This window comes from Leptopilina heterotoma, unplaced genomic scaffold, assembly GCF_015476425.1.
Source record: "Leptopilina heterotoma isolate Lh14 unplaced genomic scaffold, ASM1547642v1 Lhet_134, whole genome shotgun sequence".
Lineage (NCBI taxonomy): Eukaryota > Metazoa > Arthropoda > Insecta > Hymenoptera > Figitidae > Leptopilina > Leptopilina heterotoma.
Genome location: NW_025110853.1, coordinates 3279875 through 3306097, shown reverse-complemented (window position 1 = coordinate 3306097; position 26223 = coordinate 3279875). Strand labels below are relative to the sequence as shown.

The 26223-nt window shown below is 22.1% G+C and overlaps 2 protein-coding genes across 3 annotated transcripts in view; one reads left to right on the top strand and one right to left on the bottom strand.

Moving 5' to 3' along the window:
• LOC122513087 overlaps window positions 1-12092 on the bottom strand; it is a 35433-nt gene extending 23341 nt beyond the window's left edge. For both annotated transcript variants that reach the window (XM_043629327.1, XM_043629328.1), the window contains exons 1-3: window positions 11940-12092; window positions 10239-10596; window positions 6555-6974 (exon numbers count right to left, since the gene is read on the bottom strand). The gene's annotated coding sequence lies outside the window, so the exon portion shown is untranslated. The remainder of the gene's footprint in view (window positions 1-6554; window positions 6975-10238; window positions 10597-11939) is intronic.
• Window positions 10868-26090, top strand: LOC122513086 (5-aminolevulinate synthase, erythroid-specific, mitochondrial). The gene is made up of 5 exons (XM_043629324.1): window positions 10868-10947; window positions 12324-12381; window positions 14954-15278; window positions 19574-20513; window positions 25586-26090. Exons 1-5 carry the CDS (start codon window positions 10915-10917, stop codon window positions 25835-25837), a joined length of 1608 nt encoding a protein of 535 aa, XP_043485259.1. The 5' UTR covers window positions 10868-10914; the 3' UTR covers window positions 25838-26090.
• Window positions 26091-26223: the final 133 nt, after the last annotated feature.

The following is a 26223-nucleotide window of genomic DNA, read 5'->3' as shown; positions in this document are numbered from 1 at the left end:
AATTAATAATGAAAGAAAATAGAGTAAATTAATTTAATAAAAATAGAAAAGGCTTATTTTATATCATAAATAATTAAAAAAAAGGTTTTAACAAAAATAAAATAAAAAATAGAAGACCGAAAGAAAAATGAAAAATGAAAAATAAAATAGAAAATAGTAAGAATAAATAAAATAAAGAAATATAAAAGGAAAAGAATAATGAAAAAGACAATAGAAAACAGTGAGAAAAAGGAAAATAAAGAATTAAAAATGGAAGAAAAAAAATTAAAATTAGAAGAAAATAGAGTAAAACAAATTATTACTGTATTAAATAAATAGTGCTCGTTGATAAAAATCTTCGATATGCCGATAAGTTTAGTAATTAGCGATTAGAAATTACAAAAAAGGGCTTTTAAAAGCAAATAAAAAATAAGCCATCAATGTATAATCTTTAATAATAGTAAACAATATTAAAACTGCTCTTGAAATTCCAAATTCTGTTTTGACACTATTTTATACAAAAATATTGGCTCTATTCCATTCTATATAAAATAATACAATTTATTTCCTTCTCAAAATGAAAATAATTTACAATAAATTTCACTATTTTTACCCCCTTTAGTGAAAAAGTGTCAAAACAAACTTAATTTTAGAAAAGAAATTATTACGTATAAAATATATCCATGTGGGAAATGAAGGTAGCAATGACCTTTCGCGTGAAAATATTAATCATTCTTCTTTTTATCTGCCACGAGCGGTTTCAACTCATTAACTACTTAAACGATACAATTATTTAATATGACTTAAAAATGCGTTATTAATTTTTATCATAAAAGATATGATGTTGATGTATGAACTCATTAATCTTTAAAGTGTTTGTCTTTAATATATTTACGTCATTACTTTATATTATGTACACATACAATGATATTCTTTTTTAGTTTTTTGGAACGAAAAAAAAATCACAGACTAATAATGTACGTACATACGTCAACAATAAACAAATGAGGATGATAAAAATATTTCCTTATTATTTCATTCGATTTCATTAAAATGTCATTTTCTAACAGTCCTGGTCATTTAGTGCGACTCCATTTATCTGTCATTTACATGAGAGTGTTATTTTTCATCATTTCATTAAAACGATTTACGTTTAAGATCAAGAATCAAATATATAATTTTGTCTGTGTGTGTCTAATATCACGTAATGGCTACTGAATGAAGAAAAAAATATTCAAATTTAGTGAGTAATCGATTGAAAAAGAATTTTAGGATTCAAGTGGATTTTTTTGGGTCTTTAGTTAATTATAATTTAGTAATCTATTTTTTTCTTTTTAAAATTTAATGAAAATTCCTCATTTTTAAAAACAAATTGAATGTAAGATATTTTTGATTAAATAAATGAACCACTGGAGCAATCCTGGCAATAATAAATATTTGAATTTATCACTCGGTCGTCTTAGTTAAAATTAGTTTATTTCTTAGTTCAACTCAGTGTTTTATAATCCTGGTATCTAATAAGTTTATTTCTAAATTTTTTAAAAATTTAATTATTTTCCAAATTTTCAATTAAGATTCTTCAAAAATACAATTATATTTTTAAATAATTTTTAAAAGTAAACAAATAAAATTCATTAAAAAGAAAATTTATTTCAATGAAATTTGACAAAATTTGCCATTGTTTCAATTTTTTAAAATTATTGTTTTCGGAAATAAAATTATTTTTAAAAAATTTTTATTACAATTTTTCAAGAAACAAATTTTTTTGGAATATCTAAATTAATTTACTCAAAACTTCAATACTTTTTGTTAAACAAAAATTTAAAAACATATTCTTCAATAGGAATTCAAATTTCTACTAATTTCAATAAAAAACCTTTTGAAATTTAACTGTTTCTAAAAATTGCTGTAACTCTTCTAAAATTCAATTATTTTCTTAGAATTTTTGAATAAAATTACCCAAAATTTAAGAATTTTTAAAGAAAAATAATGTAATTAATAATTTTTTAAAATAAACATTTAAAATATTTTTTTAGTTTTGCTTCCCTTAAATTTCCAAAGAATTTAATTAAAATTTTTTTTTAATTTTATTAATTCCTAAAATTTCTGTTATTATAACGCTTTAAAAATTCAATTATTTTCTAAAATTTTAACTGTAATTTTTTTAAATCAATTCCTATCAGAATTCAACTACGAGAATTGAATTAGAATAATAAAATTAATAAATAAAAAATAATTAATAATAAATAAATAAATAATAAATAAATAAATAAATAAAATAAATAATAAATAAAAATAAATAAATAATAATAAATAATAAATAATTTAATAATTTAATAATTAATAATAAATAATAATAATAATAATAATAATAAATAAATAATTAAATAATAAATAAAATAAATTTTTAAATAAAAAAAAAATAAATAAATAAATAAATAAATAAATAAAATAAAATAAAAAAAAAAAAAAATTTTTTTTTATAAATTTTTTTTTTTTTTTTTTTTTTTTTATAAAAAATTTATAAATAAATATAATAAAATAAAATAATAATATATAAATAAATTTTTTTTATATTTATTAAATAATTATTAATTAATAATTAATAATAATAATTAATAATTTAATAATTTAATTTATAATAATAAATAATAAATAAATAATAATAATAATAAATAAATAATTAATAATTTTATTAATTTAATTAGAATAATTTTTGTAAATTCATAAAATAATATATTTTCAAGAATACAATTATATTTATAGATAATTTCTAAACATGAAAAAATAAAACTATTTAAAATATAACATTTATTTTAATAAAATTTCAAAAAATTTTCAATTGTTTCAATTTTTTAAAAATTATTTTCGAGAATTCAAGTCAAAAAATTTTAATTACTATTTTTTAAAAACCTAATTTTGTTCAGAATTTTCAAATTTCAATCATTTTTGTAAAATAAATATTTAAATATACTTATTGTTCTTTATTTGCTTAAAATTTCGAAATACTTTGAATGTAAAATCATTTGAGGGGCTGGATGCTATAATGTGTTACGCGTGAACACACGGCCAGTCAGTTGGGTTATGGAGAGAAAATTTTGAAGTTGTTCAAAATGAATTTAAAATTATTGTTTCTTGTTTAGAATTTCAAGGCGAAACTTTTTTTCTAATAAAATTTTTTTATATAATTGTTTGTTTTTAAGTAAATTGAGAAAAGCGTGATTTTCTAACCTAAGAAATTTTAATGAATTTTTGACTTCAACTCGTGATTACTTCGTTAAATATTAATATTTTTCCACGAAATTTACACACAATATTCTTCAAACTAGTTCAAAAGTGAAACAATATTTAGTAATTTTTCAAAAAATTCTATGTCTAAGTAAATAATTATTTAAATAAATGTGCCGGAAAAATGATGCAGCTATTTTCAATTGAAAAAGTTGAGTGACGAATTTTCGTTTTCGGAAAACTTCCAGTGACAAAAATATTCATCAATATGTTAGGAAGTTTTTTTGAAAATTTTTCGTCATTTGATAGTAAATTAAAGAAAATAGAGCAATTTTAACAGCGTCGTGCTCTGCTGTAAACGTAAACATTGACTCACTGTATACATTGGTCTTGTAATGGCGGCCATTCCACACGTGCGCGGCCACGCCGTAATTTTACAGCAGAGCGCGACACTGTTAAAATTGCTCTATTTTCTTTAATTTATTATCAAATGACGAAAAATTTTCCAAAAAACTTCCTAACATATTGATGAACATTTTAGTCACTGGAAGTTTTCCGAAAACGAAAATTCGTCACTCAACTTTTCCAATTGAAAATAGGATAATCATTTTTCCGGCAAAATTATTTAAATAATTATTTACTTAGACATAGAATTTTTTGAAAAATTATTAAATATTGTTTCACTTTTGAACTAGTTTGAAGAATATTGTGTGTAAATTTCGTGGAAAAATATTAATATTTAACGAAGTAATCACGAGTTGAAGTCAAAAATTCATTAAAATTTTTTAGGTTAAAAAATCACGCTTTTCTCAATTTACTTAAAAACAAAAAATTATATAAAAAAATTTTATTAGAAAAAAAGTTTCGCCTTGACATTCTGAACAAGAAACAATAATTTTAAATTTATTTTGAACAACTTCAAAATTTTCTCTCCATGACCCAACTGACTGGCCGTGTGTTCACGCGTAACACATTATAGCATCCAGCCCCTCATTTGAAAAATTTTTTATGAAAATTTGAACTGCTAGTCTTTCAAAATTCAATTAATTTCTAGAGTTTTTGAATAATATTATTCAAAACATTTACATTTTTTTAAAAATATTTTTTTTTCTTTTTCTTATTATTTGTTCATAATTATAATTTAATAGAATATTTAACAAATTTTTGCTAATAGAAAAAATAGAGAAAAATAAAAATGCAATTATCAATAAAAAGAATTAATAAAGAAAAATAAAAAATAAAAAAGTTTATTCTAAACTTTATCTAAGAAATCAGAAAAGTCATTTTTTATGTGAAGATTTCTTTCCTGAAATGTATTTAGAGAAATATGTAAACTAGTTTCGATTGGAAGAAATTGAAGCATCAAGTGCTTGGATTTCGAAAGATGTTTCTATTGTTCGTTAATAAAGTCTCATCACAGGATAAATTCTCTTGTCTAGAGAGGCAATCGACACAATCGACATAATTGAAAAATAGGTCAAAATTTAACGAAGAAAATTATAAAATTCAGAGAGAAAAACTAAATTTAATCTATTATTATCTCAACTTAATTGAAATTAACTGCGACTGTAATTTTAAATTGACTAATCAATAAAGATCAATAAAGAAAATAATTTTCAGAACAAAGAAAAGCCGCAAATAAAAAAGAATTTCCTCTGACCTTCATCAATTTTCCAGTTCTTTCTGGCAATATTTCAAAAAAAAAGAAAGAAAAAATAAATAAATTAAGTGAAACGATTTATTTTCTTAAAATAAAAAAGTTCAAGTAAACAAAAACTAAATGGATTTTTATTGTTCCCGTGACTCTAAATTTTTATTCGAATCAAAAATTTCGTGAAGACATCGTAACGCCCCTGTTTGTTTACATCCCAAAACACCGGAGACTATTAGAGATTTTTTTCTTTTTTTTTGTGAATACTTTTTCAAAAAGAAAATTTTTCTCTATTATTTCAAACATGAAAATATTGATAAAAAAATAATTATCTATCATTCACAAATTTTTTTATGCGGTCAACAAAAAGTGTCGCATATATTGATTACTGTCTGTATACACGAGACAGATTCGAATTGTTAACAAAAAATAATCTCCTGCTGTTTGTACTCTCCGATTTTAATTGCTAAATTTAAATTGAAATTTGAATTTCTAATCTAATGGAAATAAGTCTCAGTTAAGAAATTTTGTGACAAGTATACGAAATATTGATTGCAGCTGGTCGACTTTTAATGCGTGTTAGTAAAATGTACCCCCATAAGCCGAACAGCTGCTTTTTGTATTTTCAAATAAAACGTCACGTCACAGATAAAATCAAGTTTCATATAAACAAAAATAACAAGTTAGAGGAATTTATTTAATTAATAAAAATATTCCAATTAAATTATATTTATGATAATAAATAATATTCCTAATTTAACATCTACATAATATAACATTTATATTTTTATAGTAATAAATAATATTTATAATTTAATATTTCTAATAATCAATAATATATTTACAGTATAAATTAATTTATAAACATAAATTTAGATTTGATCAAAAATGGTAATTAACTAGTTTGAATTTTAATAATAAAGTAAAATTAATTAATTAATATAGTGACAAAGGCTTTTAAAAAAAATTTGTACTAAAAAATTTGCACTCAAACGAAATTGAAGAAAATATTTTAAAAAATTTAATTTTTAAAATAAATATTTTTATAAATTTACAAAATGACAAAGAAGAAATAGAAATTTCAATAAGAAATTTAAAAAATGAAGCTAAAGTGTATATGAAACTGTTTCTATGGGAAGTCATTATAAAAAACCGTCCATTAAAATGAGAAGTATTTATAAATTTGCCATTATTTGAAATTACAATTCCATTACCATTAAAATTGCTATGAATAAACGGTAATTTTAATACTGAATAAAAACATTAACAAAGAGTAATTTTAATAATTAAAAAAATATTAATAAAGAATAATTTTAATGGTGATTAAAAAAAAATCAAAATTAAATAACGACTAAAAAAAATAGAATAAAAATAAATGGTTTTTGCTTCCGATTCTTTAAAAAGCGAAAAAAAAAAAAACAAAACAAAGAATTCTGATTCGTTCTTTAAACTGAACTCCCGCCTGTCATTTTTCTGTGTTTACATTATTTCAAACTACTGTCATCGAAACATTTTTCTTTATCTCAAAAGATGATTGTCTTTCGAGTTAAAGAAAACAATTGGAATTTGCAATAATTTCTTCAATCATTAGACAAAATTGTCAAAATGAAAACAAAAATAAAAACGAAAGTGATGAAAGAAAATATTGATTTTTCCCAGTTTCTTTAATGAAGTGAAAATAAAAATATTCATGTACCTCAAATAGTTGGCGGCAGTTTCAAAAGGCGATGACAATGCGGAATGACAATTAAATCAAGTTCCTTGTGAGAATGCTTTCCAGAGGATGAGACTCGAATCACTCGTTGCTTATGTGTTTCTGACTCGCAACAAAACCAAGAGGGTCCATAAGACCCCTCTCTGAGGGCGCTTGAAGGTAAATTACTATCGCGCCGACTCCGAAAGGACTGCTGCAAACAACGTCGAATCCCGTGGTCATGCTCCGGAACATCATCGATCGACGGATTTTACTTCGAGCAGGGGTCTATGCCCTGAGACGTCCTCTACGACCCTATTGCAATTTTTTTTCTTTTTTTTTTGGTCTCTTTCTCTCTCAATTCCACAATAGAAGAGGATGACATTCGATTTCTTCATTAGTTGAAGTAACATTTGTTCGCATCTAAAAAAAAGGCGGTGATTAATTAATGAACAAAATAAAGAAAATGTTTTGTTAAATATCAATGATTTATTTTCTTTTTCTTTTTATGAGCCATTCATAAACAAAATGTGTGTGGATAAGGTTGTGAACGAAGTTGTCGACTTCAAAGAAGACGATAGTTGCTTCTTTTAACGATAGCGTCGTTCTCACTCGGCGAATAGAAATGATAACTGCGTAATTCATTGTTATCTACTTTATATTAACCGTAGCAATAACATACGATCATCTTTTTTATCAAAATTTCGCGGTTTTCAATATTTCAATTCAATATTTATGTCCGATAGCAATATTTTTGAGGTTTTCTTAATGTTGCCACAAAAATTTAATTTTGTTTTTCCCTAATTTTTTCCTCATTTTCAGATAGAATTTTGACTTTTTCTCTGATCCTAATAAATATTTTGATTCACTCTAAAAATGATTAGATACTCAAAAAAATTTCTTTAATTATAAATTTATTCGAAAGCATCAATATTTTTATTTAAATATTTAATCATTATTATTTTTCCAAAAGGAATTAAGATTTTCTAAACAATTTTTAATTCAAACCTTTATAAAATTCAAGAACTTAGTTATATTAAACTTTCCATAAAATTTAAAAAAATTAAATTATTTACAAAAATTTTAATAAAATCCTTTACGAGAATTCAATTATTTTTACAAGTAATAAAATTTTACACATAAATTCAATTATTTATAAAAATTGTAATAAAATTCGTTGTAAAAATTCAGTTATTTTCATAAATAATAAAATTTTTCATAGGATTTAAATTATTTTAAATACAATTTTAAATAAATTCCTCCAAAAATGTAATTATTTTCAAAAATTCGTTGCAAGAATTCAATTATTTTCATAAATAATACAACTCTTTACAGGATTTCAATTATTTAAAAATAAATTTAATAAAATTCGTTGCAAAAATTCAATTATTTTCATAAATAACAAAATTCTTCACTGGATTTCAATTATTTTTAATACAATTTCAAGTAAATTCTTCGAAAAATGTAATTATTTTCAAAAATTTTATTAAATTATTTCGAAGGAATTTAATTTTATCAAGTATTTTTAATACTTTTTGCTAAAGTTCCTTGAGCAAAAATTCACTTTTAAATCAATTTTTATCAAAAAAAATTCTACGAGAATTCAATTATATACAAAAATAAATAATTTATTGAATAATTGAATGTTTCTTAAAATTGAATTCTAATACAGAATTTTATTAACAAATTTTTAAATAATTGAATTCTTTCGACAAATTTTCATAAAATTTTTAAGAATAAATACTGCAATAACTGAATTGAGAAAAATTATTGAAAATAATTGAAATTTTGCCAAGAATTTAATTAAAATTTTGGAAAATAATTGAATTTTGGAGAAGAATGTTATTATTTCTAAATATAATTGAAATTTTGACAAGAATATTTTTAAATTTTTCAACATAATTGAATTTCTGAGAAGAATTTTATTACTTTTGAAAATAATTGAATTTCTGCAATCATTTGTAACTTTTCCAAAATTCAATTCTTTTTTATGTTTTCGACTAAAATTCTTCTATAAATCCATTATTTTTAATAATTAATTAAATAAAAATTAAACTAATTTCAGAAGCATTTGAATTATTAAAATTTTTCAAAAATCTAAGTTCTTTAAAATTTCTAATTAAATTAATTGAAAATTGAAATTTTCTAAAATTTCAAATTAAAACTTTTTGAAGTTTATCAATTTATGAAAATTGTAGATTCAAATCTTTTAAAATTCAATTCATTTTGAAATATATAAGTAAAATTATTCATTAAATAATTTATAAATAATAATTTTATGATAGTTCTTAAAAAATTAAGTTATTTAAAAATAAATTATTGTCAGAAGTAGAAATATTTCTTTGTATTCTAATATTTTTAAAAATTAATAGACTGAACTTTTTAAATTATTCAAAATAAATATTTGATTATTATTGAATTTTAAAAGGAATTACGATTTCAAAAATACAAAATATTTAATTTCAAACATTTAGAAATTCAGTAATTTATAAGAATTGCTACAGTAGCTTCTCCAAAATTATTCCCATAAAATTTAAATTGAATTCTTTTCTAAAATTTTTAACTAGAATTTTCTTCTGAATCAATTATTTTTAAAAATTTTATTTTACATAATTGCAATTTCAATAAAATTTCAATAAAAATTTTCCAACAATTTACTTCTTTATAATTTTGGTTTAAAATGATGTAAAATTCAAATTTTTAAATTTCAATTTGAAACTTTTTTAATTTTAATGATTTATAAAAATTGTGAGCGCTACTTTTATAAAATTCAATTATTTTTGAACTTTTAAGTGAAACGAGACTGAACTCGTGCTTGTGCCGCGCGTTTAAAAGTTGGACCTACGTGACATATGACATGTGTGACATGTGAGATGTTTGTTCTTTTTTAAATAGAGAAATATTATTCATTAAATTATTTATATAGGTAAGTAATAATTTTATGACAGTTCATGAAAAATTGAATTATTTAAAATAAAGTTCAATTTCATACTCTGTGAAGTTCAATATTATTGTCCGAAATGAAAAAAAGAAAAGATTTTGTATTAGAATTTATGGTAGTTTCAAAGCTTATGAATTAAATCTTGTTAATATTTACAAACTTTGCTGGACACCAAAATCTATAATTTTCTTATGAATTCTAGAAATTTAATACTTTTTCATTACTTTTTCCTTAAGTTTACTTATTTTCCTTATTTGTACCAAGCTTGTAAATAGACATATAATTATATAAAAATATGCAGTTACGTTGTTGAAGTTAAAAATTTGTTTATAATCAACGATTTAAAAGAAAAATATATTTTTCAAGTCAAATTCTTGAATCAAAATTTTTTAAAAATTTTTCTTGATTAAAAAATTAAAATATTACAATTTTTTTACCAAAAATTGTAATTTTCGGTATAAGAAATATTTTTTCTAATCATCGTTAATCATAAATGTTATAAACTACACCTGTTTTAAGTAAAACTGTTTTACATTTCAGTTTAGTAATTTTTAAAAATATTGGAGTTGAAAAAAATATTTCATTCATTTGAAGGGTCATAACTTTAGGCGAATATTATTTTAAATCTCTCTGAATTTTTTCTAAATATTTTTTGTAAAAAATAAATTTGTATTTAATAATAAAATAATTAAAATATAAAATAAATTTTTCAACGTTCTATTTTCTTCTGTTGTTCCTTTACTTACTGCTTTTTGATTATTGTATTTTTACGCCTTCTTATTTTTTCTTCTTTTTTAATTTGTCTATCAAGTTGTGTGGACAATCCATTAATAAAATGTCTGTAGATTTGTCTATCAAGTTGTGCGGACAATTCGTTAAAAAAATGTCTGAACATTCGTCTCCTTCTTTTCCTCTTTTTTTGAATATTTGTATCAAGATGTGCAGACAATTCTTTGAAAAAACAATTTCCATAGATTTTTCTTCTCCTTTATTTCTTCTTTTCTTCAATTTGTCTATCAAGTTGTACAGACAATCCATTAAAAAAATCCCCGCAGATAAAGAATGCAATTCCGAATATTTTGCATCTCTGCATCAAAAGGAAATCTGCGAAAAAAAAGAAGATTTATAACAATTGTTTAGAGCTATAATTAATTTTAATCTTTTCTTAAGATCTTCAAATATTTTTGAATAATTATTTGAAAATTGAAGTCTCAATACTTTTATAAAAGCATACACGTGTAAATTTTTTTAAAGAAAAAAGAAACGACTATTGACGTTTATTCATGATGATTCCGCGTAAATGTCAAATTCCCCCATTTATGTTCAATATTTATATATATTCATGATCAAAGTAGATAATTGTAAAAAGCAACGTTAGTTAGTATTGGGATTTTAAACGAAACGTGTATAACAAATTGTAAAATGTCTGTCCATTCAGTACAATCATTTTCATTGGTAAGTCGAATTATTATTTTTTAATTGACAATATATTCGTGCGTTAGACATTTAAAATTTAAGAATATTTTTTCCGTCATTGTACTTTTTAAAGTGGAAAATTAAACAATTTATTTTCAAATAATTCAAACAATTCAAATTGTTATCAACTAGTGAAGTTTTAAATTTTAAGATCAACAGGTGATGAAAAATATGTACATTTGTCCGAAATAATGAAACTATCTGTTCTGAATACAGACCAAATAAATATTTATTTAGACTAAACAAATTTTCTTCAAAGTGAATAAACTATTTATTATTTTTTATTATTGTGTATTATAAAATTGACTTTTCCCTGAGTATTTAAATTTTTTTTATTAAATATTAGCTTCTCGTATGTGATGAGAATAAAGATAAACTTTTCAATTTTGAAGACTATAGAAAATAAACTATTTATTATTTTTTGTAATATTTATTATTTATCATTATATATGACAAACGAACTTTTCCCTGAATATTTATGTTTTTATTATTAAATAACATCTTCTCGTGTAATGAAAATATAAAAAATTGAGTTTTTCAATTTTAAAGACTATGAAATTTTTGAAATGATAAATTATATTTTTCTTTTATATTTAAAGATATTCTATGAAAATAGCAAATTATATAAAAGAATTATAAACCGGATATAAACATTGTTTACTCCTCATTAGCATTCACTAGTTGCACAATATTAAATTTCCATAAATAAAGATAAAAAAAAACTAGATCCGTATTATTTAGATATTTAAAATCTAGAAAATTTTTATACTCTATCCTGCAAACACAAAAAGAAAAGAAACAATTATTTTAATTAATTTCTGAGAATATTTTTCTACGTACAATTGATAAAAAATACTTCATACTAATTAAAAGTTTTAATTATTACTATTATTTAAATAGTATTCTTTTACCTATCATTTATTAATTTATTAAAAAAGGAAAAAAAGAAATAATTTTCATAAAGTAGGTACCTGCGGCAATAAATCCGAAAAAAAATTGAAAATTTTCAAATGACTCTCGATGGGATATATTAAGAGAGATTAATGCGAAAGGCACTTAAGAATATTGTTGAATCAAGAAATAAACATAATGAGACCCTATAGAGTAAAATAAAGTAAAATGAAATAAAATTCAGAAATCTGAAGTAGCGCAAGGATGAATTCGATGTTTTCAGGTTGAACAGTAAATCATTATTACTCTCACTGTCTTTCCAACAATTCTCTCTCTGTAGGTTATCTAGTCACAGAGAAACCTTTACAGTGAATGGTTGAATATATTCCACTTGAATTTCTTCATCTTTCATCATTGCAAACAAGTCCCATATAAGTATTATATTATTATAATCATCATTACAGCTGATTCGCCAGTGTATTCGTAACAGCAGTCATCGTTACTCGACGTCATCTGCAAAAAGTAAGTCATATTCATGAACAATAATATTTTTCAAATTAAAAATATTATAAAATAAACATTAATATTTCTCAACAGATTTAACTTTCTCTTTTTTTTTCTTGCTACGTTCACTTTAATATTATGAAACTGTTTTGATACTTTCGAATTGAAAATGAAAAGAATAAAATAAATAGAAACTAAAAGGGGTGGGTGTGGGTGGGTGTATAGAGAAAGATAGGTCATCAGCTGTAAAGGGTTGTTCAGTCGCATGAAATATTGATATTGTTCACTTAATCGCAAATAAACTACAAAATTTAGAGTAGTAACTTAACATTTATCACTTGAATGAGAAACGTATAAATTATTCAGTGAACGATATGAATTTATGTTCATGCAACATTTATGTTCAATCATTTTTTATGCAATTATTCTATTGAAAAAAAAAGTTGGAGAACAGGGAAGAATATGGCAATTGTTGCTTTATCATCATTACTGACGTTTATCATACGTTATATAACTTTTACAAAAAAAGATATCCGAAAGTGTATATACATGCTCACATGACTTTTGACACTTGGGGATAGAAAGATATTTTTAATTTTAAACAGCGAACAATTTTTCCAATTTTTTGTATTTTTCCCTTTCCTTTGAGTTTTAATCCAAATTTAAATATTTGGAGTAAATTTGGATTAAAACTCAAAGGAAAGGAAAAAATACAAGAAATTGGAAAAATTGTTCGCTGTTTAAAATTAAAAATATCTTTCTATCCCCAAGTGTCAAAAGTCATATTGTTTTAATGTATTTTCATACAATTTGAGTTTTGATGTAATTTCATGCAATTTTGAATTTTAATGTAATATTTAGTAGAGAAGGTTAATTTGAACGTTCAAAAGAAAAATATTTCCGAAAAAAAAATTATTCGATAAGGTATCTTAACTAAATACGCATTTGTTTTTTATCCGAATTCAAATATTTCACCGGGTCTTATTGATATCAGTAAAAGAAAAGTTATCGATAATTTTGTAAAAGTATTTTCAGTTTAGGATCAGTTTTTGAAAATTGAAAAAAACTTATGTCCCAAAAGTTTCGAACAATGAACGACGATATTTTTTACTTCTTTTAATTTGATTTTTCTCACAAACTATTGTTTTCATAATTAAAAACTATACAATATAATTGAAAACTACTTTTAGAACTTTTAATACTTAAAAACTAACGTAAATGTTCATTTAAAGTATTTTTCAATTCAGTAGATTTTTTAATTTTAAAAGGTGATTCATTTTTATTGAAAAAATTTTATTCTAATTTTTATACCTAACTTTGGAAAATAATTAAATTCTCTCAAGGAATTTACAAAGAATTTTATAAAAATTTTTGAAAATAATTTAATTTTTTCAAGGAATTTTATTAAAATTCTTTTGAAAATAATTAAATTCCTCTGAAGAATTTTATAACTAATGAAAATAATTATTTTTCTATAAAGTTTTGAAAATTCAAATGAACGAAATTTTGTTTTCTATTTCAAAATTTTTCAAAATCATTATATAAAAAAGAAAAATATTAAAAATTTAAACAAGGTTATCGTTCATTTGAACGTTCGAAACTTTAGGAACATAAATAATTCAATTCTTGAGACGAATTTTATTAAAATTTTTGAAAATAATTAAATTCTTTCGAGAAATTTTATTAAAATTTTAGTTACTGAAAATAATATTGAATTTCTGCGAAACACTTTATTATGAAAATAATAAAATAAAATATAATAAAAAAATTGTATTTTTAAATATATAACTTTTATTGATTTAAAGATAATTCTTTCGAGGAATTTAATTAACATTTTACTGAAAATAATTGAATTCTTCTAAAGAATTTTATCAAAACTTTGGGAAAATAATTGCATCCATTTGAGGAAGTCTTATTAAAATTTGTAAAAATGATTGAATTTTATCAAGAAATTTTATTCAAATTGTAATGAAAATAATGTAATTCTTGCCAAGAATTTTATTAAAATTTTTGAAAAAAAAAAAATTTTATAAAAATTTTACTAGTATTTTTTATAAAATTGTTTTCAATAAAAATTGAAAATTTAATTTTTGCATTTAGAAACTTTAAAAATTAATTTTTTGACAGTAATACAAAATTATTATTCAAAAAATTTAATTTTGAAGTAGAAATAATAATATTAGTATTAGCCCAATATTAATAAACATTAATAAATATTGGACGTCAAAAAATTCGTTTTGTCGATTTTAACGTTCAAAATTTTATTTATGAAATGAAAATAAAAACTAAATTCTATTTGGATCAAAAAATCAGAATTTGAATTCTATTCAAGAATTTCCTTGGGCAAAATTCTGTCAAATAGAAAAAAAATTAATAGAATAAAATTTTAAAAATAAATAAATTAAAAACTTACAGAAAGGAATTAGTTTTCTAAATGAACAATTTTCTAACAAAATTCAAATTTTAACGAAAAATAAAAAAATCGACTTTCATTTTAACGTTCGAATCTCAAAAAGATGACAAAAGAAAAAAATGTAAAATATTTCTTTCCTTGGAATAAAATATTACTAATAACTAAATCCTTTTTCAGGAACAATGCCTTGTCCATTTTTAGCTCGTTTATCGCCCAATTACATTCGAAATTATGGAGCTTCGGTTGTGATGAATTTTCCTCAACATTGTCCAGTGATGTCGAGAATGATTAACACGGCTTCTGAAAATGCTCAAGTTCCTGAAAGCATTGGCAATAAATGTCCCTTTCTTTCGAATGAGCCTAAGGTCGTGAAGGAGGCGAATCCAGCGATGGAGGAGGACATCATCAACGTCGCCTCGCCACCTGCGGAGGAAAATAATTTTCAATATGAAAAATTTTTTCACGAGCAAATAATGAAGAAGAAAAAGGATCACTCTTATAGGTAATATTCATATTCAGTCGAACCTGTCGGAATGCAACTCTATTTTTTAAATATTTTTGTATTTAAAAATGTCAAAAAATAATTATTTTTACTTATAGTTCAAAAATATTGTAAAAATATTACAACATTAAATTGTTAAACAATTTTTTAAGAATTGTTTATTGTAATAAAATTTAAAAAATCGAGTTGAACGAAATATTTTTTATAAAAAATTTTTTCAGAAATATCACCGATTTAAATTAAAATTAAGAACTGAAAATTTACATTTAGAAACTTTAAATAATTAATTTTTTTGATAGACGCAAAATTTTTGTAGTCAAAATTTAATTTAAAGAAGAAATAAATAAATTTCGTTCATTTGAACGTTCAGAACTTTAAAATCATATTGTGAACCTCAAGTTTCCCAAAAATTACCATATTTTTCATCAAAAATATTTTCAAAATCAATTTTTTTAATAAAGAAAATTGTGAAAACAGTACTTTAATATATTTTTAATGTTCCTAAAGTATCGAATAATGTTCAAATAAACGATAAAATTTTTATTCCTCTTTTCATTTTGAATTTTATTACAAAATATTATTTTTTGTATTAAAAAAATTCATTTCTATCTAAGTAAATATTTAATTTGTTAATTAACATTGTTTCTCATTTCAGTGTAGTAATTTTAAAAAAATCTGAATAAAAAAAATGTTTTGTTCATTTGAGCGTTAAAAATTTTAGGGACATTTTAATACAACATATGGTTTTTTTTTTTGAAAACAATGAATATTTAAAAAACAAAAAGTTAATTAAAAGCACAAGTATAATATACTAACGAAGCGAATTGTTCGAACGCTATTTTTATTACAATAAATTGTTTATTTTGTAAAATATATTAATTAAAATTTTTGTTCTAAAAGACTTATAATAAATTTATTAAAATTCGGAAAATAATTATTCTAAAATACAACAAATGGAAATAATAATTGAAATACTTTTAATGTTTTCGGCCTTAAATTAAAAAGGTATCACTTGCAATCAGAATATAATTATGTTTGTTAAGAATATGATAATTTTTTAAAAAGATGATATTGAAAAATTAATAAAGATTTTTCATAACTATGACATATTTTTTGAGAAAATTATTACATTACTAACAATAGATATTTAAATTACAAGAGGTAAAATTGTCTTTAAAATAATTCAAATGACATTAAGACAAATAAGTACATTCTCAAAAAATACAAAATTCAATTTGTTAGAAAATTAATGCACAAAAAATTCTGAACGTTCAAGTGAGTAAAATAATTTTTCAATAGAAGTATTAAAAATTTTTTATAATTTTTATTCGAAAGCTGAGATTTTTTTCAATAAAGTAGGTAAACATGAAAGTGGAATAATAATATTCTTTCGAGAAAATAAAAAAAAAAACTTTTGAAACCCTTTTTTTATTTTCTTCAAACCAGATTCTTTTTTCATTTTCTAACTTTACAATAATTCTTCTCAAGAATTTAATTATTTTCAACACAATTTTAATAAAATTTGTTAAAAGAATTAAATTATTAATACAAAAGTATTGAAAACATTTTTTATAAGAATTCAATTATTTTTGAAAATTTTAATAAAGTTTTTCGAAAGAATTAAATTTTTTATAAAAATTTCAATAGAATTCTTCGCAAGAATTTAATAATCAAATTTTTTTTGCAATTATGAACAAACACTATTATTTTTAAATCTTTAAAGAAATTTTTCTCAAAAATAAATTATTTTTCAAAAATTTTCAATTAACGTTATTAAAAAAAAACTCCATTATTTAAAGAAAAAATTTAAAGAAATTCTTGAAAACAATTCAATTATTTTCAAAAATTTAATTAAAATTCTTCGCATAAATTCAATAATTATTTTCATAAATAACAGAATTCGTCGCAGGAATTCAATTATTTTCAATACAATTTTTACAAAATTTTTAGAAAGAATTGAATTGAGGGGCTGGATGCTATAATATATTTATTTTTAATACATTAATTTAAAAATTTTAAATCTTATGTAAAAAGAAAACTTATCAAGAAAATTAAGAAAGAAAAAAGCTATCAAGAACAACTATAACTTTAAACTGTTCACAGTTTATAGGAATATAACGATTATTAATATAAATTATTTATTAAAATTAATAATAATAAAGTACATGTTTCGGTAATCTGTTCGCAGTTTGAAGTTATCTGTTGTTTGCTTTTTTGTTTCTTAACTTTTTTATAATTTTTCTTTTCAAATATTTTCAATTTTAAAATTAATGTATTGAAAATCATCGAATTGTTGCAAAGAATTTTATCAAAAAATTTGATAATAATAGAATTCCTTCAAAGAATTTTATTATTTATGAAAAGAAACGAATTCTCGCGAAGAATTGTATTAAAATTTTTAAAAATCGTAATTAAATTCTTTTGATGAATTTCTTTGAATTTTTTTTTACACTAATGAAGTTTCTTTAATAATTTTAATTGAAAATTTTGAAAGCAATTGAATTTTGTGAAGAAGAATTTTATTAAAATTATATTGCAAATTTTATTATTTTTTGAAAATAATTGAATTCGCTTTTATTTTTTTTTTGACGAATATACCTATTTAAAAATTTAGAGAATTTTAAATTCTTGTCGAAATTGAATATTATGGAAATTTTTGAAAATAATTAAATTCTTTTGTGTAATTTCATTTAAATTGGATTAAAAATAATTTAATTCTTGGAAAGAATTTTAGTATTTATAAAAATAGTTGAATTGTTTCAAAGAAGTTATTAAAGTTTTTGGAAATAATTGAATTTTTTCGAAATGTGTTAAAATTTTTTTTAAAAATTGAATTCTTCAGAGGAATTCAATTAAAATTGTTTTGAAAATAAGTGAATTTTTGTAAAGATTTTACTATTTAAAAAAATAATGGAATTGTTTAGAAGGATTTATTAAAATTTTAGAAAATAATTCGCGTAAAACTAGCGCGATTAAAAAAATTAAAGAAATTCTTTGAATTAATTAGGGTCAGTCCATTGACTTTCGTCTGAGAGTCGTTGCGACCATATTTTAAAAAATTCTAATTTTCATATATGTGAATCTCGATGATTTTCTGATTTCATTAATCATAATATTATGTTACAAATTTTATTTCGTTTAATAATATTCATTATCAAAAATAGGTTGTTCACGATGTGATTTCGTAACCTTAAATTTTGCAACTTTTTAAAAGACGTTATTATTCAAAAACTATTAAATATTAGGGGTTGGTACTTACCACAAATATAAATCTTTCCATTCTGCACGTTCTAATGACCAAAATGAACTAAAAATTCTATTATTTGTGGACGAAAATTGATTTTAAAAATTTTTTTATCCAAAAAAATTACACTTTTTGTTTCACTTACAACTTTTCTGTCGGACCTCAAAAAAATTTGGGGTTTTGCAAATATTTCTTTAAGAACATAATTTATCTTCTATTGAAATTTGACGAAGGTGTTTTTCTTCGTTCTCAAAATAATAATTATAAAAAATTTTGTTCAAAAAGGTTAATTATAATGCTTGAAATAAACAACAAGCATTGTTATTTTAGTGTCAATATCAACTTCAAGTCTTAGAATTAACCTTTTTGCATACAAAATTTTTTATAATTATTATTTCGAAAACGAAGAAAAACACCTTCGCCAAATTTCAATGGAAGATAAATTATGTTCTTAAAGAAATATTTGCAAAACCCCAAATTTTTTTGAGGTCCGACAAAAAAGTTGTAAGTGATACAAAAAGTGTAATTTTTTTGGATAAAAAAATTTTTAAAATCAATTTTCGTCCACAAATAATAGAATTTTTAGTTCATCTTGGTCGTTAGAACGTGCAGAATGGAAAGATTTATATTTGTGGTAAGTACCAACCCCTTATATTTAATAGTTTTTGAATAATAACGTCTTTTAAAACGTTGAAAAATTTAAGGTTACGAAATCACATCGTGAACCACCTACTTTTGATAATTAATATTATTAAACGAAATAAAATTTATAACATAATATTATGATTAATGAACTCAGAAAATCATCGAGTTTCACATATATGAAAATTAGATTTTTTAAAAATATGGTCGCAACGACTCTCAGACGAAAGTCAGTGGACTTACCCATTAAATAATTATTTTCAGTATTTTAATAAAATTCTTTGAACGAATTCAATTTAAAAAATGAAAATGTTGGTCTATTGCCTAACAGAATATTTAGTTTCCACTGTATAGTTAGGTGTATTGATTAAAAATAAAACTGAATAAAAACTAAATTCTTCTTTTTCAGAATCTTCAAAAAGGTGAATCGTCTCGCTCAGGAATTTCCAAGTGCAATGGAGTATTCCTGGGGTGAAAAACCAATCACCGTTTGGTGTTCAAACGATTATCTTGGAATGTCACGTCATCCGGCGGTTATAAATTCCGTGAGACAAGCTCTTGATAAATTCGGTGCTGGCGCCGGTGGAACACGAAATATCTCTGGCAATTCAATGGGACACGAGATGCTTGAAAAACGATTGGCGACACTTCATAAAAAGGAAGCGGGCCTGTTATTTACTTCCTGTTATGTGGCAAATGATTCCACATTATTTACATTAGCCAAGAGTCTTCCAAACTGTCATATATATTCGGATGCCGGCAATCATGCGTCAATGATTCAGGGAATACGGAATAGTGGTGTGCCGAAGCACATATTTCGGCACAATGACGTTGACCATCTTGAGGAATTATTATCGCAGGTCGATAGGAATTTGCCTAAAATTGTGGCATTTGAAACTGTACATTCCATGACGGGCGACATATGTCCCTTGGAGAAACTGTGTGACGTCGCTCATAAATACGGGGCCTTAACATTTGTCGACGAGGTGCACGCCGTTGGGCTTTATGGGTATTCTGGTGCTGGCGTTGGTGAGCGAGATTGGGTGCTGGACAAAATGGATATCATCTCGGGAACATTGGGCAAGGCGTTCGGCAATGTCGGCGGATACATTGTTGGCAATGCCAAATTAATTGACATGGTGAGAAGTTACGCATCGGGATTTATCTTCACAACTTCATTGCCACCAACCGTTTTGTATGGAGCGTTGAAATCGGTGGAAATTTTGGCCTCGGATGAAGGTCGCGCCTTGAGATCGGCACATCAAGCAAACGTTGCTTACATGAAGTCGAATCTTTATTCTGCCGGTCTTCCATTGGAACCATCATCCTCACATATCATTCCAATAAAAGTGAGTACAGAAGTTTTCCTCACAAAAATTCTTTAAAAGTATTTTTCAATTTTTCCAAAGTTCTAAAAATCCAAATGAACGGAATTTTTTCCCCTTTTAAATATTATTAAAAAAATTACTAAAAAAGGAAGAAAAATAATTCAAATTAAACATTTACTTATTTCAGAATTAATTTTTGTAATTTTTATAGAAATTTAACGTCCGAGAATAATTCAATTATTAATAAAAACGACACATTCGGACAACAATGTTACTTTTTATTTTTTAAAAGTCCAACGTTTCGAGTTAAATCATAAACTCCTCTTCAGGGACATATTAAAAACAAAAAAAATTATTTTAAAAAAACACATAATAAAAAAGCATACAATTTAAAAATATTAACCATTTTTTAAAAAAAATGGAAAGTCAAAAAATAAATAAATTATCATGTGACAACTTTTAAGTGTAGTCTGACTATTTGAATGTGACAGACTTAAAAGTTGTCACATGATAATTTATTTATTTGACTTTCCATTTTTTTAAAATAATACATATTTTATGTTTTTAATATGTCCCTGAAGAGGAGTTTATTAATTAACTCGAAACGTTGGACTTTTAAAAAATAAACAGTAACATTGTTGTCCGAATGTGTCGTTTTTATTAATAATTTTTGTAATTTATTTTGTAATTTATTTCTTTAAATAGATACTACTTAAAAGGAGTATAAAAATAACGATGTTTATTTGAAAAAATTTTGAACGTTGAAATGAACGAAATATCTTTTCATTATTAAATGCTAGCAAATGTTACGCGCGGAATGTGATATTCAATTTATTATTATTATGCAAATTACAAAATTTTTTATTTTCAAATTTAAATTTATGTTTACTTATACCTATTTATTTTCAAAAACTTTAATATCATTCTTCGCAATAATATTTAATTATTTAATTTTAATAAATTTTCACGAAAGAATTTAATTATTTTCTAAAATTTGAATAAATTTATTGAAACAATTCAATTATTTTTAAAATTCTCTATAAAATTTATTTTAAAAATTCAAAATTTATTTTCAAAATTTTTAAGAAATTTCTTTAAAATATTACATTATATTCTATAAAAATTAGAAAATGGTACAATTTGTTTATAGAAAATTAATTATGTCAATTTTTTAATAAAATTCTTAAAAAATTAAATTTCTTTTTACAGAATTCAACTATATTCCAAAATTTTTATTAATAAATTTCAATTAAATTTTTTCCAATAGTTAATAAAATTTTTCGAAACAATTCAATTATTTTTTAAACTTTAAATAAATTCTTGGAAACAATTAATTCAATAATTTTTATAAATAATAAAATTCTTCAAAGGAATTCAATCATATTTAATACAATTTTAAAAAAATTACTCGAAAGAATACAATTGTTTTTAAAAATATTAAATAAAATTCAAATATTTTCAACAGTTTTGATAAAATTTATAAAAAAATTTAATTATTTTAAACGTTTTAATAAAAGTTTCGATTGAATCCAATTTATTATTTTCAAAATTTCTAATAAAATTCTTTCAAAACATTCAATTATTTTCAAAAATTGTGATAAAATTCTTCAAAATAATTCAATTAATTTTGTAAAATGTAAAATTTTATTATTCGCAAGAATTCAATGATTTTTATGTATGAAATTAATTTTAAAATTGAAAATATTTGAAAAAGAAAAATTAAATAACTATTATTAATATAGATATAGATTTTCAAATAATTATTGATCACAATAAAAATAAAAAATGTAAATTAAATAGTTTGAAATTTTATAAATTATTTTTATTGGGTGATTAAATATTATTAGAATAAAATTCGATTTTGAAAAAGAAATATATTTCTTTTAATATATATTTAAATTTCGTTCATTTGAACTTTCAAAACTTTAGAAACATTATGAGACTGAAGTTTGCAACGTTCTTTAAAACAAAAACGCGAAAATAATGCAAAGATTTATTTTATTTTGACTTCAAATTTCTGTTAATTTTACGTAATTGTCTTTTGTAATAATTAATTTCTCAAAAATTTACGCCCATGAAAATTAGAGATAAAGAACCTCGCAGAAAATACATTATTTTTGGGTCTCAGTCGATTTTCCTATAAGTTTTTAAATTTAATACTTTTCTTCAGACTAAATACAAACTTTAAATTTTAAATTTATAAAAAATAGACTGGAACCTTCTTTTTTGATTTTTCGTTTTTAAAAACATTGTGGACTTGAGTCTCATAAATTCTTGATTTTCCCTGCAATAATAATTTAATAATTTATTTTTATTCGAAAATAATTAAAATTAACAAACATTTCTTTTAATTAGAAATAAACGTAGGTGAAGTTCACAACGTTTATAATCAACGATTTAATAGAGTAAACATTATTCTTTTTAAATTTTTGGCTAAAAACTTTTTGTAACTTCGACACTAATTCAAAAATAAATGAAACTTTGTAAACAATACGGTTTTCGAGTAGAAATTATTGTTTTTCTTTCAATCGTTAGATTATCAACGTTGTGAACTTTATCCACGTTAAAAAAAAAGTTTCATAAAAATTAGAAATCGAAATTTTAGAGAATAAAAGAACATCATTTTTGTCTAATTTTTGTGTAGTCCTATGCAAAATAAAATAATGACCTAAATAATGTGAAATGAAATTTACTGTATGTAAATTTGTTTTTGCCAAGAAATGTAAATTGTTGAAAGTAATTATGCAAAAGAATAGGTAAGAAATAAATAAAACAAGGAATAATAAAATATGCGCGAAAAAAATTCTTTTAAAATACACAAAAAGTAAAAGGAAAGAAAATAAAAATAAACAAAACATTAAAAAAATTACCATTACTCCTTTTGTTAGTTTTTAGTTAAAACAGTTTATAAATTCAATCATTTATTAATTATCCATAATAAAAAAAATATACAAAGCATTTAAAACAAGTTGTAAATCCAGATGTTCATTACATGAACATTTTGCTTCCTCTTTACGATCAGCAAAAAAATTAACGATAAATATATTTCATTTTTAAATCATTTTTAATACAATTTAACATTTATAAAATAAAGTGCATTCGTCTTAATAGAAAGAATAAAATTTTCTTATACAGTAATATGAATCTAAATAAACAAAAAATTTTTAGTAAAAAAGTGAATTTTTCAAATTTGATTGTAATTAATTCTATAATTTTCAATAGAATATATACTTTACATACATCAATCGATTCGTCTTGATGCAAAGAATAAGATTTTTGAATTATTTTCCAATAAATAATAACTTTTTATTGTACAGCAACATGATTTTTAAGGAGGTTAAAGTTTTGAACGTTCAAATGAACGAAATTTATTTATTTCTTCTTCAAATTAAATTTTTATTACTATAATTTTGCGTCACTATTAAGCAAATTAATTATAATGTTTCTAAATGTAAAATTTGAGTTTTTAATTTGAATTGTAATCAATAATCTATGAAAATATTTTTAACAAATATTTCGTTCATTTGAACGTTCAAAACTTTTTGTTCATGATTTTTAATAAAAAATGAATTTTTATTAAAAATGCAAATTTTTTGTCTATAATTGGTTTTAGTTATATAAATTTAAATATACAATATATATACTTTATATATACCAATCGATCCGTCTTGGTGCAAAGAATAAGATTTTAGAAACAAATGAGTAAGATTTTCTTATATGGCAACATAATTTTGCGGAAAGAACTCATTTTTTGATAAAAATGCGAATTTTTCAGCTTTAATTGTGATTAACTCTGTAAATTCTCATACAATTTATACTTTTTATATATCAATCGATTCGTCTTGATGCAAAGAATAAGATTTTATTATATATTAACTTCAATAACCAACTTAAAAAAAAATTTTTGAAAAAAAAATTTTTTTCTGAGAATTTTTTAAAGTTTATCAATCCATTTCGAGATATTTTTATGATAAATATACCTGGTAAATTTTAGCCAAATTCGTTAAAACCTCTTCGAGTTATCGCGTTCACAAAAATCGGGATACACACACACACATCCATACATACATCCGGACAATTGTTCAGGGTCTTATATAACATAGTCCTATATAGAAGAAAATTTGTTAAAAGGATTTTTAAAAATTTTGTAAATTAAACGACTACAAAGCTTCCTCACGAGGAAGCAAAAAACACAGAAAAGCAAGAAAATTCCAATTAACTTTTCTTTTCATAACAGGAAAATTTTAAAAAGTCGAAATGAATTTTTGTTTCTTATAAATAGCTAGCAAATGTTAATAAATTTATTATTATTATTATTATTTAAATTATAAAATATTTTATTTTTAAATATCATTTTCAATTTTTTAATAATTTCAGATTCAAAATTGAAATAATTCACTTATTAACTTATTAACTAATTATACTTTTAAATTATTAATTTCAAAAATTTCTATGAATTTCTTACAATACAATTTAAATAAAGTAAAATTTTAATTATTTTTTAAAGAATTTAATAAAATCCACAGGTCCCCTAAGTCTGTGACGTAATATGAGAATGATTCCTTTGTTTAAAAAAATGTATTCCTTCGAAAAATTCGATTAAATTTCTATTGAAAACAATTGAATTATTTCAAAATAAAAATTTTATTAAAATGTTTGAAAAGAATTTTATTAAAATTTTTGAAAACACTTTAATTCTTTCATGTACAATGTCATTAATAATTGGAAAATAATTGAATTCTTGTGAAAAATTTTAATAATTTTTGAAAGCACTTAAATATATATATAATATTACTATATAGAATTACTGTAAAATTATGAAATTACTATAATATTAGGTATAATAAAAATAACTGTAAAATTACTATTAAATTACTATAACAGTATTATAAAATTTGTACTACCTATAATTAAAAACATAATTAACTTAAAAAATACTGTTGCATATGAACTATAAATTACTATATAAAATTGGTCTGGAATTTAATTAGTAATTTTATCTAATTACTTTTCTTGTTATTTTCCGCAATAAATTTGAATGTATTTAAAGAATAATAATTGAATAAAATGTTTAACTTGTTTTTCCTTTTAAGATCGGAGATCCACTTTTGTGCTCGCAAATAGCAGATGCCTTGATACGAGAAAAAGGACATTACGTACAAGCTATAAATTATCCAACTGTTGCCAAGGGAGAAGAAAAATTGCGACTCGCGCCAACACCAAAACATACAAATTTAATGATGGATAAATTTGTCGAAGACACATTAGATGTATTTCAACGGCTTAATATTCCAAAAGTCGAAATAAAGGCCCATGAAACACCGCGCGCAATTCGTGTGCATTGACAATTGTATAAACGTACATATAATATCAATATTAAATTCAAATCTCTGAAAAGGATAATTATTTTACAATTCTTTGTCTTTTTATTTTAATATGAAATAATTTATTAATGTAATAGAGTCTAATATTGAATGTAAATGAATCAATTTGTTATTCAGAGAGAGATATATTATTATATATATATATGAGAAAATCAATGTTATATCCTTCTAAAAAAAAGATATTCTTCTGTGAATAATATTGAATTCTAACTTTTGTTCTTTGTTTAATTTAAAAACCTCTTATCCACTATGCTTTTATCTACGCTTTTAAATATATTGTTCATGAATATTTTTTTTATTCCATCAAAAAGAAAGAAAGAGAAGGAGTTTTATAACTTTTCGCAAAA